The sequence below is a fragment of the Pygocentrus nattereri genome, chromosome 7, assembly GCF_015220715.1.
Source record: "Pygocentrus nattereri isolate fPygNat1 chromosome 7, fPygNat1.pri, whole genome shotgun sequence".
Classification (NCBI taxonomy): domain Eukaryota; kingdom Metazoa; phylum Chordata; class Actinopteri; order Characiformes; family Serrasalmidae; genus Pygocentrus; species Pygocentrus nattereri.
The window spans coordinates 23,785,998-23,802,287 of NC_051217.1; the positions used below are offsets into that span (position 1 = coordinate 23,785,998).

The following is a 16,290-nucleotide window of genomic DNA, read 5'->3' on the forward strand; positions in this document are numbered from 1 at the left end:
TCATCCCTCGTTCCTCCCATAGAGTCCCATTTATTTTCACCCAAACCTCAGCCCAGTTTTTCCTTTGACCAACAGACACCAAAATGCATATACTAACTCAGGGCAGGTCCCCAAGCTCAAATCCAAAGTCACACTGACCCAAACTCCTCTCTGTGTCGTTTTTTAATCCCTCGTTTCTCTCAAAGAGTCCCATTCATATTTTACCTTTAACAAAGCTTCAATTTGTCTTCAATCTGACAGTCACCAAAGTAGATGTGCTCACTCAGGGCAGGTTCAAGCTCTAGTCCACAGCCACACTGACCCGCACCTGCATTTTTTCATCCTTCGTTCCTCCCATAGAGTCCCATTCATTTTCACCCAAACCGTAGCCCTGTTTTTTCCTTTCCTTTGAGGCTGAAGAAGAGGGACGTCAGCCTATCAGTGCTCAGGCCATACGTTGCACAATGCATCAACTCGGTCTGCATGGTCGTCATCCCAGAAGGAAGCCTCTTCTAAAGCTGACGCATAAAAAAGCCCTCAAACAGTTTGCTGAAGACAAGCAGCCCAAGAACATGTATTACTGTTGTCTGACAAGACCAAGACAAACTTGTTTGGCTCAGATGGTGTCCAGCATGTGTGGTGGTGCCCTGGTGAGGAGCACCAAGACAACTGTCTCTTGCGTACAGTCAAGCATGGTGGTGGGAGCATCATGGTCTGGAGCTGCTTGAGTGCTGCCAACACTGGGGAGCTGCAGTTCATTGAGGGAAACATGAATTTCAACATGTACTGTGACATGAAGCAGAGCATGATCCCCTCCCTTTGGAAACTGCACCACATGGCAGTTTTCCAACACAATAATGACCCCAAACACACCTCCAAGATAACAACTGCCTTGCTGAAGGTAAAGGTGACAGTCTCGCCAAGTATGTATCCAGACCCAAACCCAATTGCGCTCCTGTGGAACATTGTCAAGCAGAAGGAGGAGGAGCGCAAGGTGTCTAACATCCACCAGCTCTGTGATGTCATCAAGGAGGAGTGGAAGAGGATTCCAGTAGCAACCTGTGTAGCTCTGGTGAATTCCATGCCCAAGGGGGTTCAGGCAGTGCTAGATAATAATGGTGGTCACACAAAATATTGACACTTTGAGCACAATTTGGACACGTTCATTGTGAGATGGACTCCAGCTATTTAGACATTAATGGCTGTGTGTTGAGTTCTTTTCAGAGGACAGTAAATCTGCACTGCTATACAAGCTGCACACTGACTAGGTTATATCCAAGTTTCATTTCTATAGTGTCGTCCCATAAAAAGATAGAATAAAATATCTGCAGAAATGTGAGGGGTGCAGCCACTTTTGTGAGATACTGTGCACGTATTTAAAAATGTCTAAGTTTAAAATTGTTTTGCTTTTCCTCCACGCTCCTTTGAATACATTTGAACACTTGAATACGGAACGAATGTTTAATACACTGCGTTGTGAACGCATATTGCGCAAACACCAGCATCTTCTGATTGGATAGACGCATCGCGTTGGCCAGATAAACCTGCACAAAGTTCGGCTCGGCTCAACTTTTCACCGCACCGCATCTCCCAGACTCAATCTGCCGGACCCATCATGCACTGTGTGGCTATGTCTGGTGGAACCGACGCTTTCCACTGAAAACAAATGGGATACATTGCGGTGCGTCGACCCGCCGGAGCTGCGAACATGCAGCCTTACATTAGCTACAATAGCCTCTTAGATCGAGTGCAAAACTAAAGAAGCTGAGTACATTAGTTTTTTAGATGAACCCCTGCTGTTACACTAGCAGTCTGGGTAAATATCTCACCGAGTAGTGGCCCCATCCAGTACACCAAGCTGTACTCCGCAAACGTGCCGCCGGTGCAGGGAAACTGTGTTGAAAACGCCAGTGCTGGGTTGAACACTGCCCCTGTTGTGCTTCCCCCTAAACAGAAACACAAGTCTGATTGAAATAATGAGAAACAGAAGGTTTCAGAGACGACTGCCAATGTTCTGTCTACTGAGCCAAGAGAGCAGAGCAGTGGATCATCCGGCTCTGGGATTAAACAGCCTGAAATAGGAAACACCAGTTACATTCCCTCCTCTACCAAGATGATAATACCTGAGAATAATGATACGTAATACAATTACTTGACTGTAAGAGTGCTTGCTGTACTAAAAAGAACTGCAATAAGAACCATATCAGTAGATAACTACAGCATTTCTATAATGCTGTAATAACTGTATAGCATTTCTATAATATAGCGAAAGCACTGCTTCTGAAACACTGCATGCTGTAAGTCGAGCTGGGAAATATGACAATATTTATATATTGTGATAAATTGCATTGTGGATCTCGTCAGTCCTTATAAACACCTCCCCACTGCACGTTCAATTAGAAAGCACAACCAATCCTGTAACTGGATTTAGTGGATTTAGTGCAGTACAGTGTGTGATTAGTAAGCGGATTAATGGTTTTGGTTACACGTTGTGATTCGACTGTGTCTGTTCCAACTTTTCAGATGTCAGAAAAAACACTGGGCATCGTCATCAATCAGTATCGCGATATTACGATATCGCTTTGCCATATCGCCCACCGCTTGCCGTAAGCATCCTGATCCTGACAGATTTAGTAGAGGTGTGTGATTTGGGACGTCGCCCCCAGCACATCTACTGTCCCTTTACATTCGCTCCCTACGTAGGGGACTCGATCTGTGACGAAACCAACCACTGACCTGCATAGACCGCCGAGGTGATCACGGCCGCCACCGCGTGCACTCTGTACTTCTCCTGCAGACTGCGCGTGCACGAGGCGGCAGCGTGCACGACGAAGGCGCACGCCATCTCCACGGCCGCGGCCTCGAGCAGGGGCGCGTGCCCGATGGGACTCGCGCACCGGAAGGCGGACGCTCGGTGCCGAGTGTGCAGGTCCGATAACCCGCGCGCCCACACACTGCGCACGGCGGCGCGAGCCGCCACGGCCGCTGCGAACTGGCACGTCACGCGTGCCATCAGCGCCGCCACGCGCGTGCCCGCGCTCAGCCCACCGCCGCGTTCGCGGAAGAAGCGCTCGCATGCGCCTGACGGGTTGCAGGTGGCGCCGCAGGATGTGAGCGCGTGCACCACAGACGTGCCGTACGTGAGCGCGAGCGCGAGGACCGGGGGCCGCTGCGAGACCCCGGCGTCGCCCAGCAGCTTGAGCTCGTGCGTGCACGCGCACAGCTGCAGCGTGGAGATGAGCTCGACCGCGCACGCGCCGTAAACGCCGCCCGAGAGCAGCCTCGCGCTTGCCCGCCTCGCGACCTCGCACGCGAGAACGATCCCCGCGAGTACGAGCAGAGAGACGGCGAGATCCGCCATCCCGAGTCCCGGAGTCCCGTCGCTTCTCCAGCTCTCTTTCCCGTCGCTTCTTCCCCGCCCTCCTGTGCTGGGATTGGCTAGCGCCAGCTCACACTCACACACAGAACGCTGATTGGACGCTTAGGATGCTCGTCTCGTCACCATAGCAACGATCGACCGCAGGGAAGCTTCGAGGGTTCTTTAGCAAAGGCAGTGGTTCTATTAAGAACGAGTTCTACTGTTACAAGCACGACATTGCAGATCTTTTTTGGTGCTACATAGAACAAATTTCAAAAAGCTCCTTTATAGAAGCATGTGCAACAGATTCTTCATGAATCCGAAGAACCATCTGAGCATGCAGATGGTTCTACATATAACTCACGGTTCTAAACAGAACCAGTCCCCTTACTAAAGAACCCTTTTTGTGAAGAGTGTAACCTACACTTAAAAGTCTGTATTAGAAAAAAATCTGCATTATTATTACTGCATTATTATTAACTGCCACTCCGTTGAGAAGGCGGTCCAGTTACCATGGCAACCGCAGGGCACCAGCGTGTTTACATTACAGGGCCCATATCCGTGCATTTCAACTCTGAGGGCCATTAAAGAGGTTTATGTTGGTTTATGTACCAAAAATAGTCTTTTTTTTTGCATTACCATTTTCCATCCAGAATTAAACGAACAGCTTTTAGCAATGTCCTGTTAAGATATGTAAATATGTAAATTACCTCTGTTCTGTGATTGGGTGTCCTGTAACTATGAAACATTTTATAAATTATTATTTAAAAAAATATATAAAACTATTATATATATATATATATATATATATATATATATAAGCAAAATATAAACAAGCTCTTCGGTCAGTACTCTTGAGTCATGTTGAACATATAGCCAATATAGCCACACAGCGCAGGGAGCGGGGCTTGTCCGAACACGGGTGGAAAAGCTTCCAACAACTGCCTTTTTAGTCGAAAATGCTGTGTGGAGCATGAATCTTTGAAATGGCTAACGGATAAAACAAATAATCCAGATATGGGAGGTTTATGCCACCAATCAGGCTCAATATGAGCGTTTATGTGTGCGAAGAAACCGTAAAGCCGACTAGTGTTCGATGTTAGCCAGTTAGACATGGATGTACAGACCTAGATGCCGTATTGGGTTCAGCCAGGCACGTCAACAGGATCGCCATCTTGGGACGGTCAACACCGCTGCTGGACTGCTTTCAGTGCCATTACAGAGCAGCAGTTTGAGAAAGATACTGTCCAAAATTCCAGTATCCCAAGAATATCGCTCTCAGAAATTGGGATAGGATTATATAACAGAGGGAACGCAGTGATCCACGCTCATGTCTGTGTGATGTTTATGTGTAGATATGACTGTGTGGTTAATGAGGCCCAGAGAACCTGTTGGTGTGTTTTTCCTCTGGTTTTATATTAAGCCTATTTTATTTAATAGTCTATTCAGGGTCTTAACTTTATGTAGTAGTTATTTATTTACAGTGATGGTTAAAGCTTTGTAATTAGAACATTCCTTAATCCGAGTAGATATTCATAACAGATTAACGTTAGCACCTTCTTACACGGAGCTGAAGTCAGATTCTTATTTTCCAGCTTCTTGGTTGAATTTTCCTTAAATACTGGTCGAATTTTCCTGAAATACTGCATCAGCCAGCTTCTTGTTCGAATTTTGCCGTTCCACCTTGAATGGTGCAGCTTCATCGTCTCCCAATACAACTGAATTTGTTCACAAGCGGATCTTGACCTCCCCAACATGGTGTGTTAGGAAGGGTCTCCTTAGTTAACCCTTAGTTAGTTAACCCTTTCATGGTGGATGTGCAGATGTAGTGCTCACTATCAACAGTTTTCCCTCCCAAACATTTCAGTTTAGATGCTGAACATAAATATAAAATATTTAGGTTTGTGTTGACGCTACAACTGAATAACAGGTGTAGCGTAATAAATTTTGTGTTTGTACTTTTAAGCAACAAATCCAGGTTTGTCTTTAGTCATAGAACCACAATCCCATTACTCAGTGGCTCTTGAAGGGGATTTCCACCGAATTTTCAAAGTAAATTCTAACTAATTCAGAACAATATGATTTAAACAGTCATTCAGAGCAGTTTGATTTGAAATGCTGTGTTTTAGAGAAACAGTGGTGGTGATAGGAACCAGACGTCTGAAGAGTTTGTTGCCTCTAAAAACTCCCTTACAGAACGTTATTACATGTCGTAGTTGTGCACATGTTCATAGATGTCTGAGGCACTGTTTTATGATAGTTTCAAGAAGCTTTTGGCCTGAAATATGCCTTTTAAAAGCTTTTGATGGCAATGAAGAGTTACCTGCAGGCCGTTGTGAGGCAATACAATCCTCAAAGAAAACATTTTTCTGATTTTCCATTATTTTACCATCATCAACATCTCATATAAAAACTCAGAAGATACATGTAGGTTCACTGGTGGTGAGAATAATGAGAATAATACATATATCAGATGATATACAATACATTTTACCATTAATAAGGCATTAAAAATACTCATGGTGCTACATAGACAACACATTCTCCATCAATCTGAAGAACCATTTAAGCATGAAATGTTTCTATATAGATCTACACTATAATGCTAAAAGTATTCAGTCACCCATCCAAATCATTGAATTCAGGTGTTCCAGTCACTTCCATGGCCACAGGTGTGTAAACCCCTAGACCTGCAGACTGCTTCTACAGTCATTAGTGAAAGAATGGGTCGCTCTCAGTCAACTGTCAGTGGGATTATAACAAAGTGGAAGCAATTGGGAACGACTGCTCAGCCACAAAGTGGTCGGCCACTTATCTGACTGCATTGTGCTGAGTGTAAAGTTTGGTGGAGGGGGGATTATGGTGTGGGGTTGTTTTTCAGGAGTTGGGCTCGGCCCCTTAGTTCCAGCGAAAGGAACTCTTAATGCTTCAGCACAATTTCATGCTCCCAACTTTGTGGGAACAGTTTGGGGATGGTCCCATCCTGTTCCAACATGACTGCACACCAGTGCACAAAGCAGGTCCATAGAGACATGGATGAGGCAGTTTGGTGTGGAAGAACTTGACTGGCCTGCAGACTTGAGTCTAGTACACCTTTGGGATGAATTAGAGTGGAGACTGCGAGCCAGGCCTTCTCATCCAACTTCAGTGTCTGACCTCACAAATGTGCTTCTGGAAGAACAGTCAAAAATTCTTATAAACACACTCCTAACCCCTTGTGGAAAGCCTTCCCAGAAGAGTTGAAGCTGTTATAGCTGCAAAGGGTGGGCTGACATCATATTAAACCCTATGGATTAAGAATGGGATGTCACTCAAGTTCATATGCATGTGAAGCCAGATGAGCGAATACTTTTGGCAATATAGTGAACGCAGACATCATAATTCTAAATAGAATTATTCCCTTCACTCAAGAACCCCTTAAAGGACAGCGCAATGCCTCCGTTGTCCTCAGGGTGTCGCCAAAACACTGACTAATAGGCCTCTGTGATTTCCAGTTAGTAGGCAGGTGTGGCTGTCTGTGTCCAGCTCGCTCAGCAAGCTGTAAATCTCAAGAGAAATCAATCAGTTCAGCATTGCAGCTTTACATTCACCACTAACAACGGAAATCCAGTGTGTAAACCAGACATCCAGTGAATCATTAAACTATGTGCTGTGTGCTGTGGTAACGTTCTATGGGTGCTGTGATTAATCGAGTTCACATGGTCCAGGAAATAATGCCTGATGTAGACCAACAACAGTTCTGACCCATGTTCATTATTAAGATTCAAATATTCTCAGGTGGAAACAAATAAAGCTTCACCAATGCGCTTTTAATATTTATATACTAATATATTCACCACACTCTTAAAACAGAAGGGTCCTTTAGTAAAAACACTGGTTCTATATAGAACCATGAGCGGTCACAGAACCGTTTGCATGCTTAAATGCCTCTTTTTCTTCAGACTAGTATTGTGCATAGTTCTATATAGCACCAAAAAGGGTTCTGCTATTGTTACGATATCAAGCTTGTACACAATAGAAGAACCTTTTTGGTGCTGTATAGAACCATGAACACTCAAAGAACTGTTTGTATGCTTAAATGTAAAGGGTTTTACATAGAACCTTTTTGAAAATGGTTCTAAATATGGGTTCTGGTATTGTTACGATGTCAAGCTTGTACACAATATAAGAACCCCATTTGGTGCTATTTAGAACCTTTTAAAAAATGTTCTATATAGAACCATAAACACTCAAAGATCCGTTCGCATGCTTAAATGATTCTTTGCATGGTGAAATGGTTCTTCAGATTGATGCTGTCTATGGTTCTATGTCACACTAAAAAAGGGTTCCGGTATTGTTAGGACATCAGGATTATACAAAATAGAAGAACCCTTTTTGGTGCTCTATAGAACCATTTTCCCAAAGGTTCTGAATAGAACCATATACAACCTCTATCTGAAGAACTATTTCACCAAGAGGAGAACCATTTAAGCTTGCATTTGTTTCAATATATCTAGTTATGGTTCATTATTAAGATTAAGATGAACAACAACAACAACAATAATAATACTAATAATACTAATAATAAAATGTTCAAGGCCAATTAAAAGTTTAATATCCGGTGTTACTGGGTAATATTAAATAGGACTACTTCCAGGAAGTGGTGTAGATAGTGACGTAGCCTCGATAACGTCATTGCTGGTCACCTTTTTTTGGTAGACTTATGAATATTGAATTAAAGCCCCGCCCATTCTGGGCCAACGTGCCAGACAGACGTCCACAGCCCACCCGTATTCGCACAAAGCCCGCCTCTTGCGCAGTGATTGGCCGATTCGCTAGCATCGGCCTGCCTGCCACGCTGTGATTGGTTGGTATTTCAGACGCCGACAGGACAGTGAAGGAGCGAAAACGATGTCATTTTTCAGGGATCTTGTGCACTGTTTGCAGCCAATTAACACAATTTATATGAACATAACAATGAATATAAAACTCCCCCAATGTGTCGAGTTCAATGCAAATGTAGCTTGCTGTTCTAAAGCTGCGCTTGTTTCTGGCTTTGTCCCAAATGGCTTCCTATTCCCTCTATAGTGCGCTACGTAGGTCTTAAAATTGGCACAAAACAGTGCAAAATATGTGGGACAACGAGTCATTTGGACTTCAGACACATGTGCACAATTCCCTACTGGACACACAGTGCACTGTTTAGGTGCACAAGCCAAAATATCGTAACTCACATAGTGCACTATGTAGAGAATATGGAGACATTTGAGACCCCGCCAGTTTATTACTGTGAAATGCATTACAGCAAACCAGTGTCAGCTAATAAATAACATTACAAGTGCAATAAAAGTATCATATAAACACACACACACACACACACACCACACACACCACACACACACACACACACACACACACACACACACACACACACACACATATATATATATATATATATATATATATATATATATATATATATATATATATATATATATATATATAATATGGCAACAAGAATAAAATGGATTAGTTTTGGTTGCCATAGTAACAAATAGTGTCCAAGAATAATCTCTGTTTATAACTAGACGTCATCTAAGAAGAACAATAAAGACGCTCTCACGGCATCCAACACAGTTCTTCAAGGGTTCTGTGGTAAAGGGTATGCTTATAGAACCATTTCATGTTTAACTGGTTCTTTTGCATGGTGATTGTGCTATATATTGTTCTGTATAGAACCACTTTGAACATAGTTCTATATAGCACCAAAAGGGTTCTTCTACTGTGACAGGCTTGACATTGCAACAATAGCAGAACCCTTTTTGGTGCTACACAGAACCATTTTCCCAAAGGTTCTGTATGCTTTAGATCCATGCCCAACACATTCTCCATCAATGTGGAGCATGATTTCACCATGTAAAGAGCCATTTAAGCATGAAATGGTTCTATATAGAACGAATGGTTCTAAACAGAACCATTCCCTTTACTAAAGAACCCTTGAGGAACCAGCTGAAGAGCGTAATGCACTTCTTCACTTCCACTCCTTTTGCCTTCGTGAGCTCCATTGCGTTCTGTGGTTGTCATGGTGACGCGAACGACGCCCCAACTGTCCAATGATCGAGGGACTTTCTGAACCGAAACTGGCCAATCGGGGCGCAGGAGGGCGGGTCCCGGCGGAATACGGGTGGGGAAAAAAGAAAGATCGAGGCCTGACGCTGCCGGACCGAATTTGGAGGCGACCACTAGCGGGGTGGGCGCGGAGGGGGCGGGGCGGAGCGCGGAGTGGGCGGAGCGCAATGCAGCAAGGCTTGTGTGTGTGCGCGTGTGTGCCTGTGTCACACAATAGCGAGAGGCAGGCAAGTTAGAAGTAAATGAGAGAGAGAGAGAGAGAGAGAGAGAGAGAGAGAGGGAGGGAGGGAAGACGGGACTGAATACCATTTTACTCGCTCCTGTTTTTGAGGTGAGTTTTTTTTCTGGGGAGTGACCCGCATGGAGGGAGCCCGGCCTGGGTTACTCTCAGCCCGGGTTACTGTGAGCGTGAGCCGTGGGCTGCTATCCCAGACAGTCGGGGGTCTGGAGAGAGTGTGGTGGTGGTGGGATAGGTAATCCACTGGCTGCTGCTGGTTTATGCTGTGTGTGCATGTTGTGCATGTGGTCAAGGCGATATGGGAGTTCTGCGTTCTGTGTTATATGTTCTCTGTTCTATGTTCTCTGTCCTATGCTATGTGTTCTAGTCAACCAGCAACGTGGCTGCAAATCGTTCAAATGGCACTGCGTTGTTTTTATCGGTCTTGTTTAAATGGATATTAAAGGAGAACTCCACCAATTTTTCTAAATTTCTGAATAATTCAGTCCTTGGGGTGTAAACAGTCCTTCCGAGTGGTTTGATGTGAAACGGTTCATTGTGGAAAAACTTCCTGACTCAAGATTTCTTTACAGTGGTGGTGATAGGAACCAGAATGTCTACCACACAAATATAGCCATTTTATATACCACCAGTGAACCCACACGTGTCTTCTGAGTTTTATATGGAATGTTGATTGTTGGTTAAACAGTGGATTGACCTGAAAAATAAGGGGGACCATTTAGACTTAGAACGCCCTTCTTGTAGCCCTCCGCCGTGAATGGATTAAAATATGTTTTGGACCAAAATTTTATCACCAAACTGTCGTAAATCAGCGTCTCAGTCATCAGGCAGTGAATTCATAACCATTTCATGGAGTATCTTTCTGTGAGGGAGATTTTAGAGGGGGACGTCTGGTTCCTATCACCACCACTGTGAACAGTTCTGACTCAGTAAGTTTCTCTGGAACAGAGTGTTTCACACCAAACCACTCTGACCGACTCTGTTTACATCTTAACCAGTTAATTATGGAGAAAATTGGAAAAATTGGTGGAGTTCCCCTTCAAAATAGCCAGGCTTTCTGCTGTGTTGATTGTTTGCTTGTCCAGTAAGTAAGCATGCTGCACTTCCCTGCTTTCAAAATGAGGTGCTGACTTGCAGCATTTTGGTCGGAGATCATTTTAAATGAGTTACTGTCCACTTCTGCAGCAGTTGCATTCACATATTCTCAAATAATAATACTCTCACTCTTACTCAGCTGACCTGTATTTGTGTATATAGATTCAATGCCTTCTTTTGTGTTTAATATCATCCTGTTGTGTTTTCCCCTCAAAATTTCAATCGCATAATTCAATCATTAGGATGTAAACTAAGCCATTCAGAGTGATTCAGATGTTTTTACAGTGGTGGTGATGGGAACCAGGGGTCGCCATGACTACAACACAAATATAGACACTCTATTTACCATCCAGAACCACTACAGAACCTACACGATTCTTCTGAGTGTTTATATGTGTGTTAATGATGGTAAAATTGGGGTGAAATTGCTTTTTTGGGTACTATTTTTTTTTTGCCCTGCATATGCACCTCTGCCATGAATAGATCTTAAAAGCAATGAAACAACAGTGTTTCTGGTATTGCATCCATATTCACATCCATTCCATGTAATAATCTTCTGTGAGAGAACTTTTAGGTGTTTCAGATGTCTGGTTCCTATCACCACCACTGTGGACGGTTCTGGCGCGGTACGTTTTTCTGAAATGGAGCGTTTCACATCAAACCACTCTGAGCATCTTTTATTTATTTATTTGTCTCTCAGCATATGAGCTGTACAGAACGTACGAATGATCAATGCAGTTCCCCTTTAAACGTACTGTATGGCCTGAGTCTGTACAGTAATTATGTACTATTTGAGACATATTACACTGTTAGGGTTGTTAGGAAGTGGTTAATTTCCCTACCATTCTTTGTGCCTGATCCCAAGATTATATTAAGGGCTTTAAAAATGATTAAAATAAAAAAATGCTACTGCTGTCAGAAGAAAACCTCATATCTCCTTTTTTATCATATTTCATTTTTTTGAGATAATTTGAAAATACCTGTTACCCTTTACATTGTATGTAAATTTCAGGATGAAGGGACCAAAAGAAACGGCCCAAAATGACTTACAAAGAATTCTGGTTCCACTGACTTAAATTAAAAGTAAAGTAGGTTTTTCCCTCCTCCTGTAAAGTTACCATTTTGGAGATACAAGGTTTTGTTCTGATGACAGCGATACATAAATCATTAATACATACTGTGTTAGACCATTTTATTTCAGATGGTCTGTTTTTCGAATGGTGTGGGCTAAATGAACCCAAATCACTTTCTTTCCTGCATTTTTTTAGCTTCTCAGCCTGCTTTGATGCTAAATGTAGATGATTTGGATTTATGTGTCTGCTCAGCGCTTTAGACACCCACTGTTGACTGTTGGGGTAACTCATTCTGACTGTGCTCACCACAGTTTGGGAAGCATCAGCCTGTTCCCATGTTGTCTGACACGAGGGGAAACAAATCAAATCTTATGGGATTAGTTGGGCATGTATGTGGTCAAACAGTAGTGGGATTACTGTAGTTCTCTCTCTGTGGCAGCTGAATGCTCAGTCGTCTGTTTTGAATCAGATTTTTCCATGAATGCTGAATGTTTAGAAATACTTCTTTTTGAACATTTGGAATGGTCTTAAGTGTTAAGGCTGTTAATCCACTATATTATAACATCTGGTTGAAATATAGGCCATAAAGGGATGTAACGATTCACACAATTTATCATTTGCTTCAATACAATATGGGTTATTCGAACAAATATGAGGGAACTAACTTGAAAAAAAAATCAAATGAATTAAACTAAGTTTTTTTTTTATTATACAAGCAGTGATACCTGGAAGAATGATCAAACATAGACCTGTATGATCAAATTGATATTAAAGCTGTACTATGTAAGTTTTGGGGATTTGGAGACCTCTCTGGTGGAAATGTGTAACTGCACGCCACATTTTGTATCATGGGTTGTGTTTTGGGCTCCTTCCCCGAAAGGATGAATCTGATGATTGAAAGAGAATTCTGAGAGAACTCAGTCAGAACTTGGTGGAGAAGCATCTTCAGAGACCTAAACATCGAGCTGGACCTTCTTTTTGAGTCTGTGTGTGATGTTAATACGTGAAGACGTATGACGTGGTGTGAAAAACTCCCAACCTGACATCTCTGTCTTTTAAATGATTATTTCTGGCTTTACAGGGCAACTGACAGCAGCACGCTCACCGTATTTTAACCTGTTGTTAGCCTCCTGCCTCAGCAATGATAACTTTTTAAAAATACTTTATATTACAGTGATGAGAATTATGGTTAAAAACTTTAATAAAAAATACCAAATTAACTTTATGCCATACCATAAAGTGCTTAAATTCTTTTACTAAATAAATGTACTGTTTAATTGATGCTTATGACACTCAAATCCTTATGGAAATGCTTTAAGGTGGTTTTGTTGACTGACCCATGGGCTGGTGAGACCCATGTTTCAATTTGCAGCTTGTTAGAACGTTCAGCATTGTTAAAGTGCAGAATTACATGCAAACTGCAATACAATATGATACAATCCATTGCATTACAATATAATGTGATGTAAAATTATATATTGCATTGTCACACCCTAAACCACGTATAACATTCATCATCCAAATCATCATCATCCAAATCTCCAAACAGAGGAGTCTTTACTCATTTTCTATGGCGAATGTTACATATATACACTGTATTTCCAAAAGTATTCGGTCACCCATCCAAATCATTGAATTTAGGTGTTTCAATCACTTCCAAGGCCATAGGTGTATAAAGCCAAGCCCCTAGGCCTGCAGACTGCTTCTAGACATTAGTGAAAGAATGGGTCGCTCTCAGGAGCTCAGTGAATTCCAGCGTGGTACCGTGATCGGACGCCACCTGTGCAACAAGTCCAGTCGTGAAATTTCCTCACTACTAAATATTCCACAGTCAACTGTCAGTGGGAATAACAAAGTGGAAGCAATTGGGAACGACAGCAACTCGGCCACGAAGTGGTCGGCCATGTAAAATGACAGAGCGGGGTCAGCGGATTCTGAGGGGCATAGTGAGCAGAGGTCGCCAACTTTCTGCAGAGTCAATCACTACAGCCCTCCAAACTTCATGTGGCCTTCAGATCAGCTCAAGAACAGCGTAGAGAGCTTCATGGAATGGGTTTCCATGGCCGAGCAGCTGCATCCAAGCCTTACATCACCAATCACAGTGCAAAGCGTGGAATGCAGTGGTGTAAAGCGCTGCCACTGGACTCTAGAGCAGCTGAGACGTGTTCTCTGGAGTGACCAATCATGCTTCTCCATTTGGACATCCGATGGACGAGTCTGGGTTTGGCGGTTGCCAGGAGAACGGTACTTGTCTGACTACATTGTGCCGAGTGTAAAGTTTGGTGGAGGGGGGATTATGGTGTGAGGTTGTTTTTCAGGAGTTGGGCTCAGTCCCTTAGTTCCAGTGAAAGGAACTGTTAATGCTTCAGCACCAAGAGATTTTGGACCATTTTGTGCTCCCAACTTTGTGGGAACAGTTTGGGGACGGTCCCTTCCGGTTCCAACATGACTGCGCACCAGTACACAAAGCAGGTCCATAAAGACATGAATGAGCCAGTTTGGTGTGGAAGAACTTGAGTCCTGACCTCAACCCGACAGAACACCTTTGGGATGAATTAGAGTGGAGACTGCGAGCCAGGCCTTCTCGTCCAACATTAGTGTCTGACCTCACAAATGTGGTTCTGGAAGAACGGTCAAAAATTCCCATAAACACCCTCCTAACCCTTGTGGAAATCCTTCCCAGAAGAGCTGAAGCTGGTATAGCTGCAAAGGGTGGGTCGACATCATATTAAACCCTATGGATTAAGAATGGGATGGCACTCTTTTTCATAAGCGGGTCAAGCCAGATGACTGAATACTTTTAGCAATGAAGTGTGTGTGTGTGTGTGTGTGTGTACATATACAGTACTCACATAAAGTTAGGGATATTTGGCTTTCGGGTGAAATTTATGGAAAACGTAAAAAGTTCACGCTACAGTGATGTTATATCATGAAAGTAGGGCATTTAAGTAGAAGCAGGAAATGGTGATTTACTCATCTCAAACAATTTACTGAAACAAAAGCCAACAACAGTAGTGGGTAAACCCCAACAAAAAATGTCAATGTCTTAATAACTCATTAATTAGAGCTTGACAACGATGTCTCATGCTGTTCACAAGTCGACTCGTTGTCTGCTGAGGCATGGCACCCCACTCTTCTTGAAGGAGAGTCATTGAGGTTCTGGGGTACCTCTACACGTTGACTCAGCTTATCCCATAGGTTTTCTATGGGATTCAGGTTTGGAGAAAGTGCAGATCACTCCATTTGAGGTACCCCCGTCTCCAGCAGCCATTCCCTAATGATGCGACCTCGATGAGCTTCAGCATTGTCATCCATGAAGATGAAATTAGGCCTGTGTTGTTCATGCAGAGGCACAATGACTGGATTAATGGTGTTATTCAGTAGTTTGGTCTCGTCACGCTACTATTCACATAGTGTAGAGCAGTTCTGTATTAACCAGACACACCTGCCCACACTGTAACACCGCCACCACCACCACCACTTTGCCGTTAAGCTCCTTGTTAGAGAACAGCAAGTTGTGCACAAAGTACTGAAACACTGAACAGCTGGACATGTGCATTCAGAAGATCAGAGAAGGTCACATTACGTTCACCTGTAAAGTTTAGAGTGCATTTTAGGTTCACCCTGAAATTTCTCCCGAAACCCAAATATCCCTGACTCTTTTAAGGTAGTGTATATACATATGGTCTATACACTATTAACAAGAAAACCATTTTAGATGCCTTATTATTAGAGACCCTAACCCTAACAAGTTGCTATATTAAAAGCTAACCACAAGCTAAAGGCTATTGTTACCCCATGAGGCTGCTGGTTCCTTCCATATGTCTCTCTGATGTTTGCTCCCCCAGTAACAACCTGGACTGACAATGACTCAGTAATCATTCAGGGAGATGATTACTGAAAGAAGCCTGAGCTAAAGGGTCTAACAGCTAAAGGGTCTAACAAAGGTCTAATCTCTCAAATTACAACAGCTCGCCAGATAAAACTAATCCAGCTCCAATAGGGCTTAATACTCAATATTTTATCCCAGTTTCACAGCAGAGTTCTAAAAACTACAGTCATGGCAGATTCGTACTGGATTCACATCACAGATCACATCAGTAATCGCTCAACTTACAGCACCTCCCCAGGTTAAACTAATTCAGCTCCAATAGGGCTACATTTACAGCATTTAGCAGACGCTCTTATCCAGAGCGACTTACAAGAAGTGCTTTGTCAATCTAGAGAAAGTATCTTTGCTAGTTACCAATAGCTTAGAGAAAAAGACAGTCCTGAGCTCAGATACTGCTAGAAACAAAATGTCACTGCAGACACCAAGAGAAAAAGAAACAGAGTTGAACGCAGAACTCTGTGCCATTCAATGCAATACAATAACAAACAATACAATAAACTACAATACACAGTGAAGTACAATAAAAATAAGTGCAGCTTATAATTCA

At 42.9% G+C, this 16,290-nt stretch overlaps 2 protein-coding genes across 6 annotated transcripts in view; one reads left to right on the forward strand and one right to left on the reverse strand.

The window, feature by feature from the left end:
* The window catches only part of aqp11 (aquaporin 11), a 21,470-nt gene extending 18,090 nt beyond the window's left edge, over positions 1–3,380 (reverse strand). For 2 of the 3 annotated variants that reach the window (XM_017704161.2, XM_017704160.2), the window contains exons 1-2: positions 2,716–3,380; positions 1,809–1,925 (exon numbers count right to left, since the gene is read on the reverse strand). In XM_017704161.2, the coding sequence (XP_017559650.1) occupies positions 1,809–1,925; positions 2,716–3,340 (742 nt within the window). In that variant the 5' untranslated portion in view covers positions 3,341–3,380. Of the gene's footprint in view, positions 1–785; positions 1,085–1,808; positions 1,926–2,715 lie in introns of those variants that run through there. The other variant, XM_037539955.1, reaches the window with a different exon arrangement.
* Positions 3,381–9,659: 6,279 nt separating this feature from the next.
* The window catches only part of pak1 (p21 protein (Cdc42/Rac)-activated kinase 1), a 100,778-nt gene continuing 94,147 nt past the window's right edge, over positions 9,660–16,290 (forward strand). The window contains exon 1 of one of the 3 annotated variants that reach the window (XM_037540092.1): positions 9,660–9,776. The gene's annotated coding sequence lies outside the window, so the exon portion shown is untranslated. Of the gene's footprint in view, positions 9,777–9,858; positions 9,919–16,290 lie in introns of those variants that run through there. The other 2 variants (XM_017704172.2, XM_037540089.1) reach the window with 2 other exon arrangements.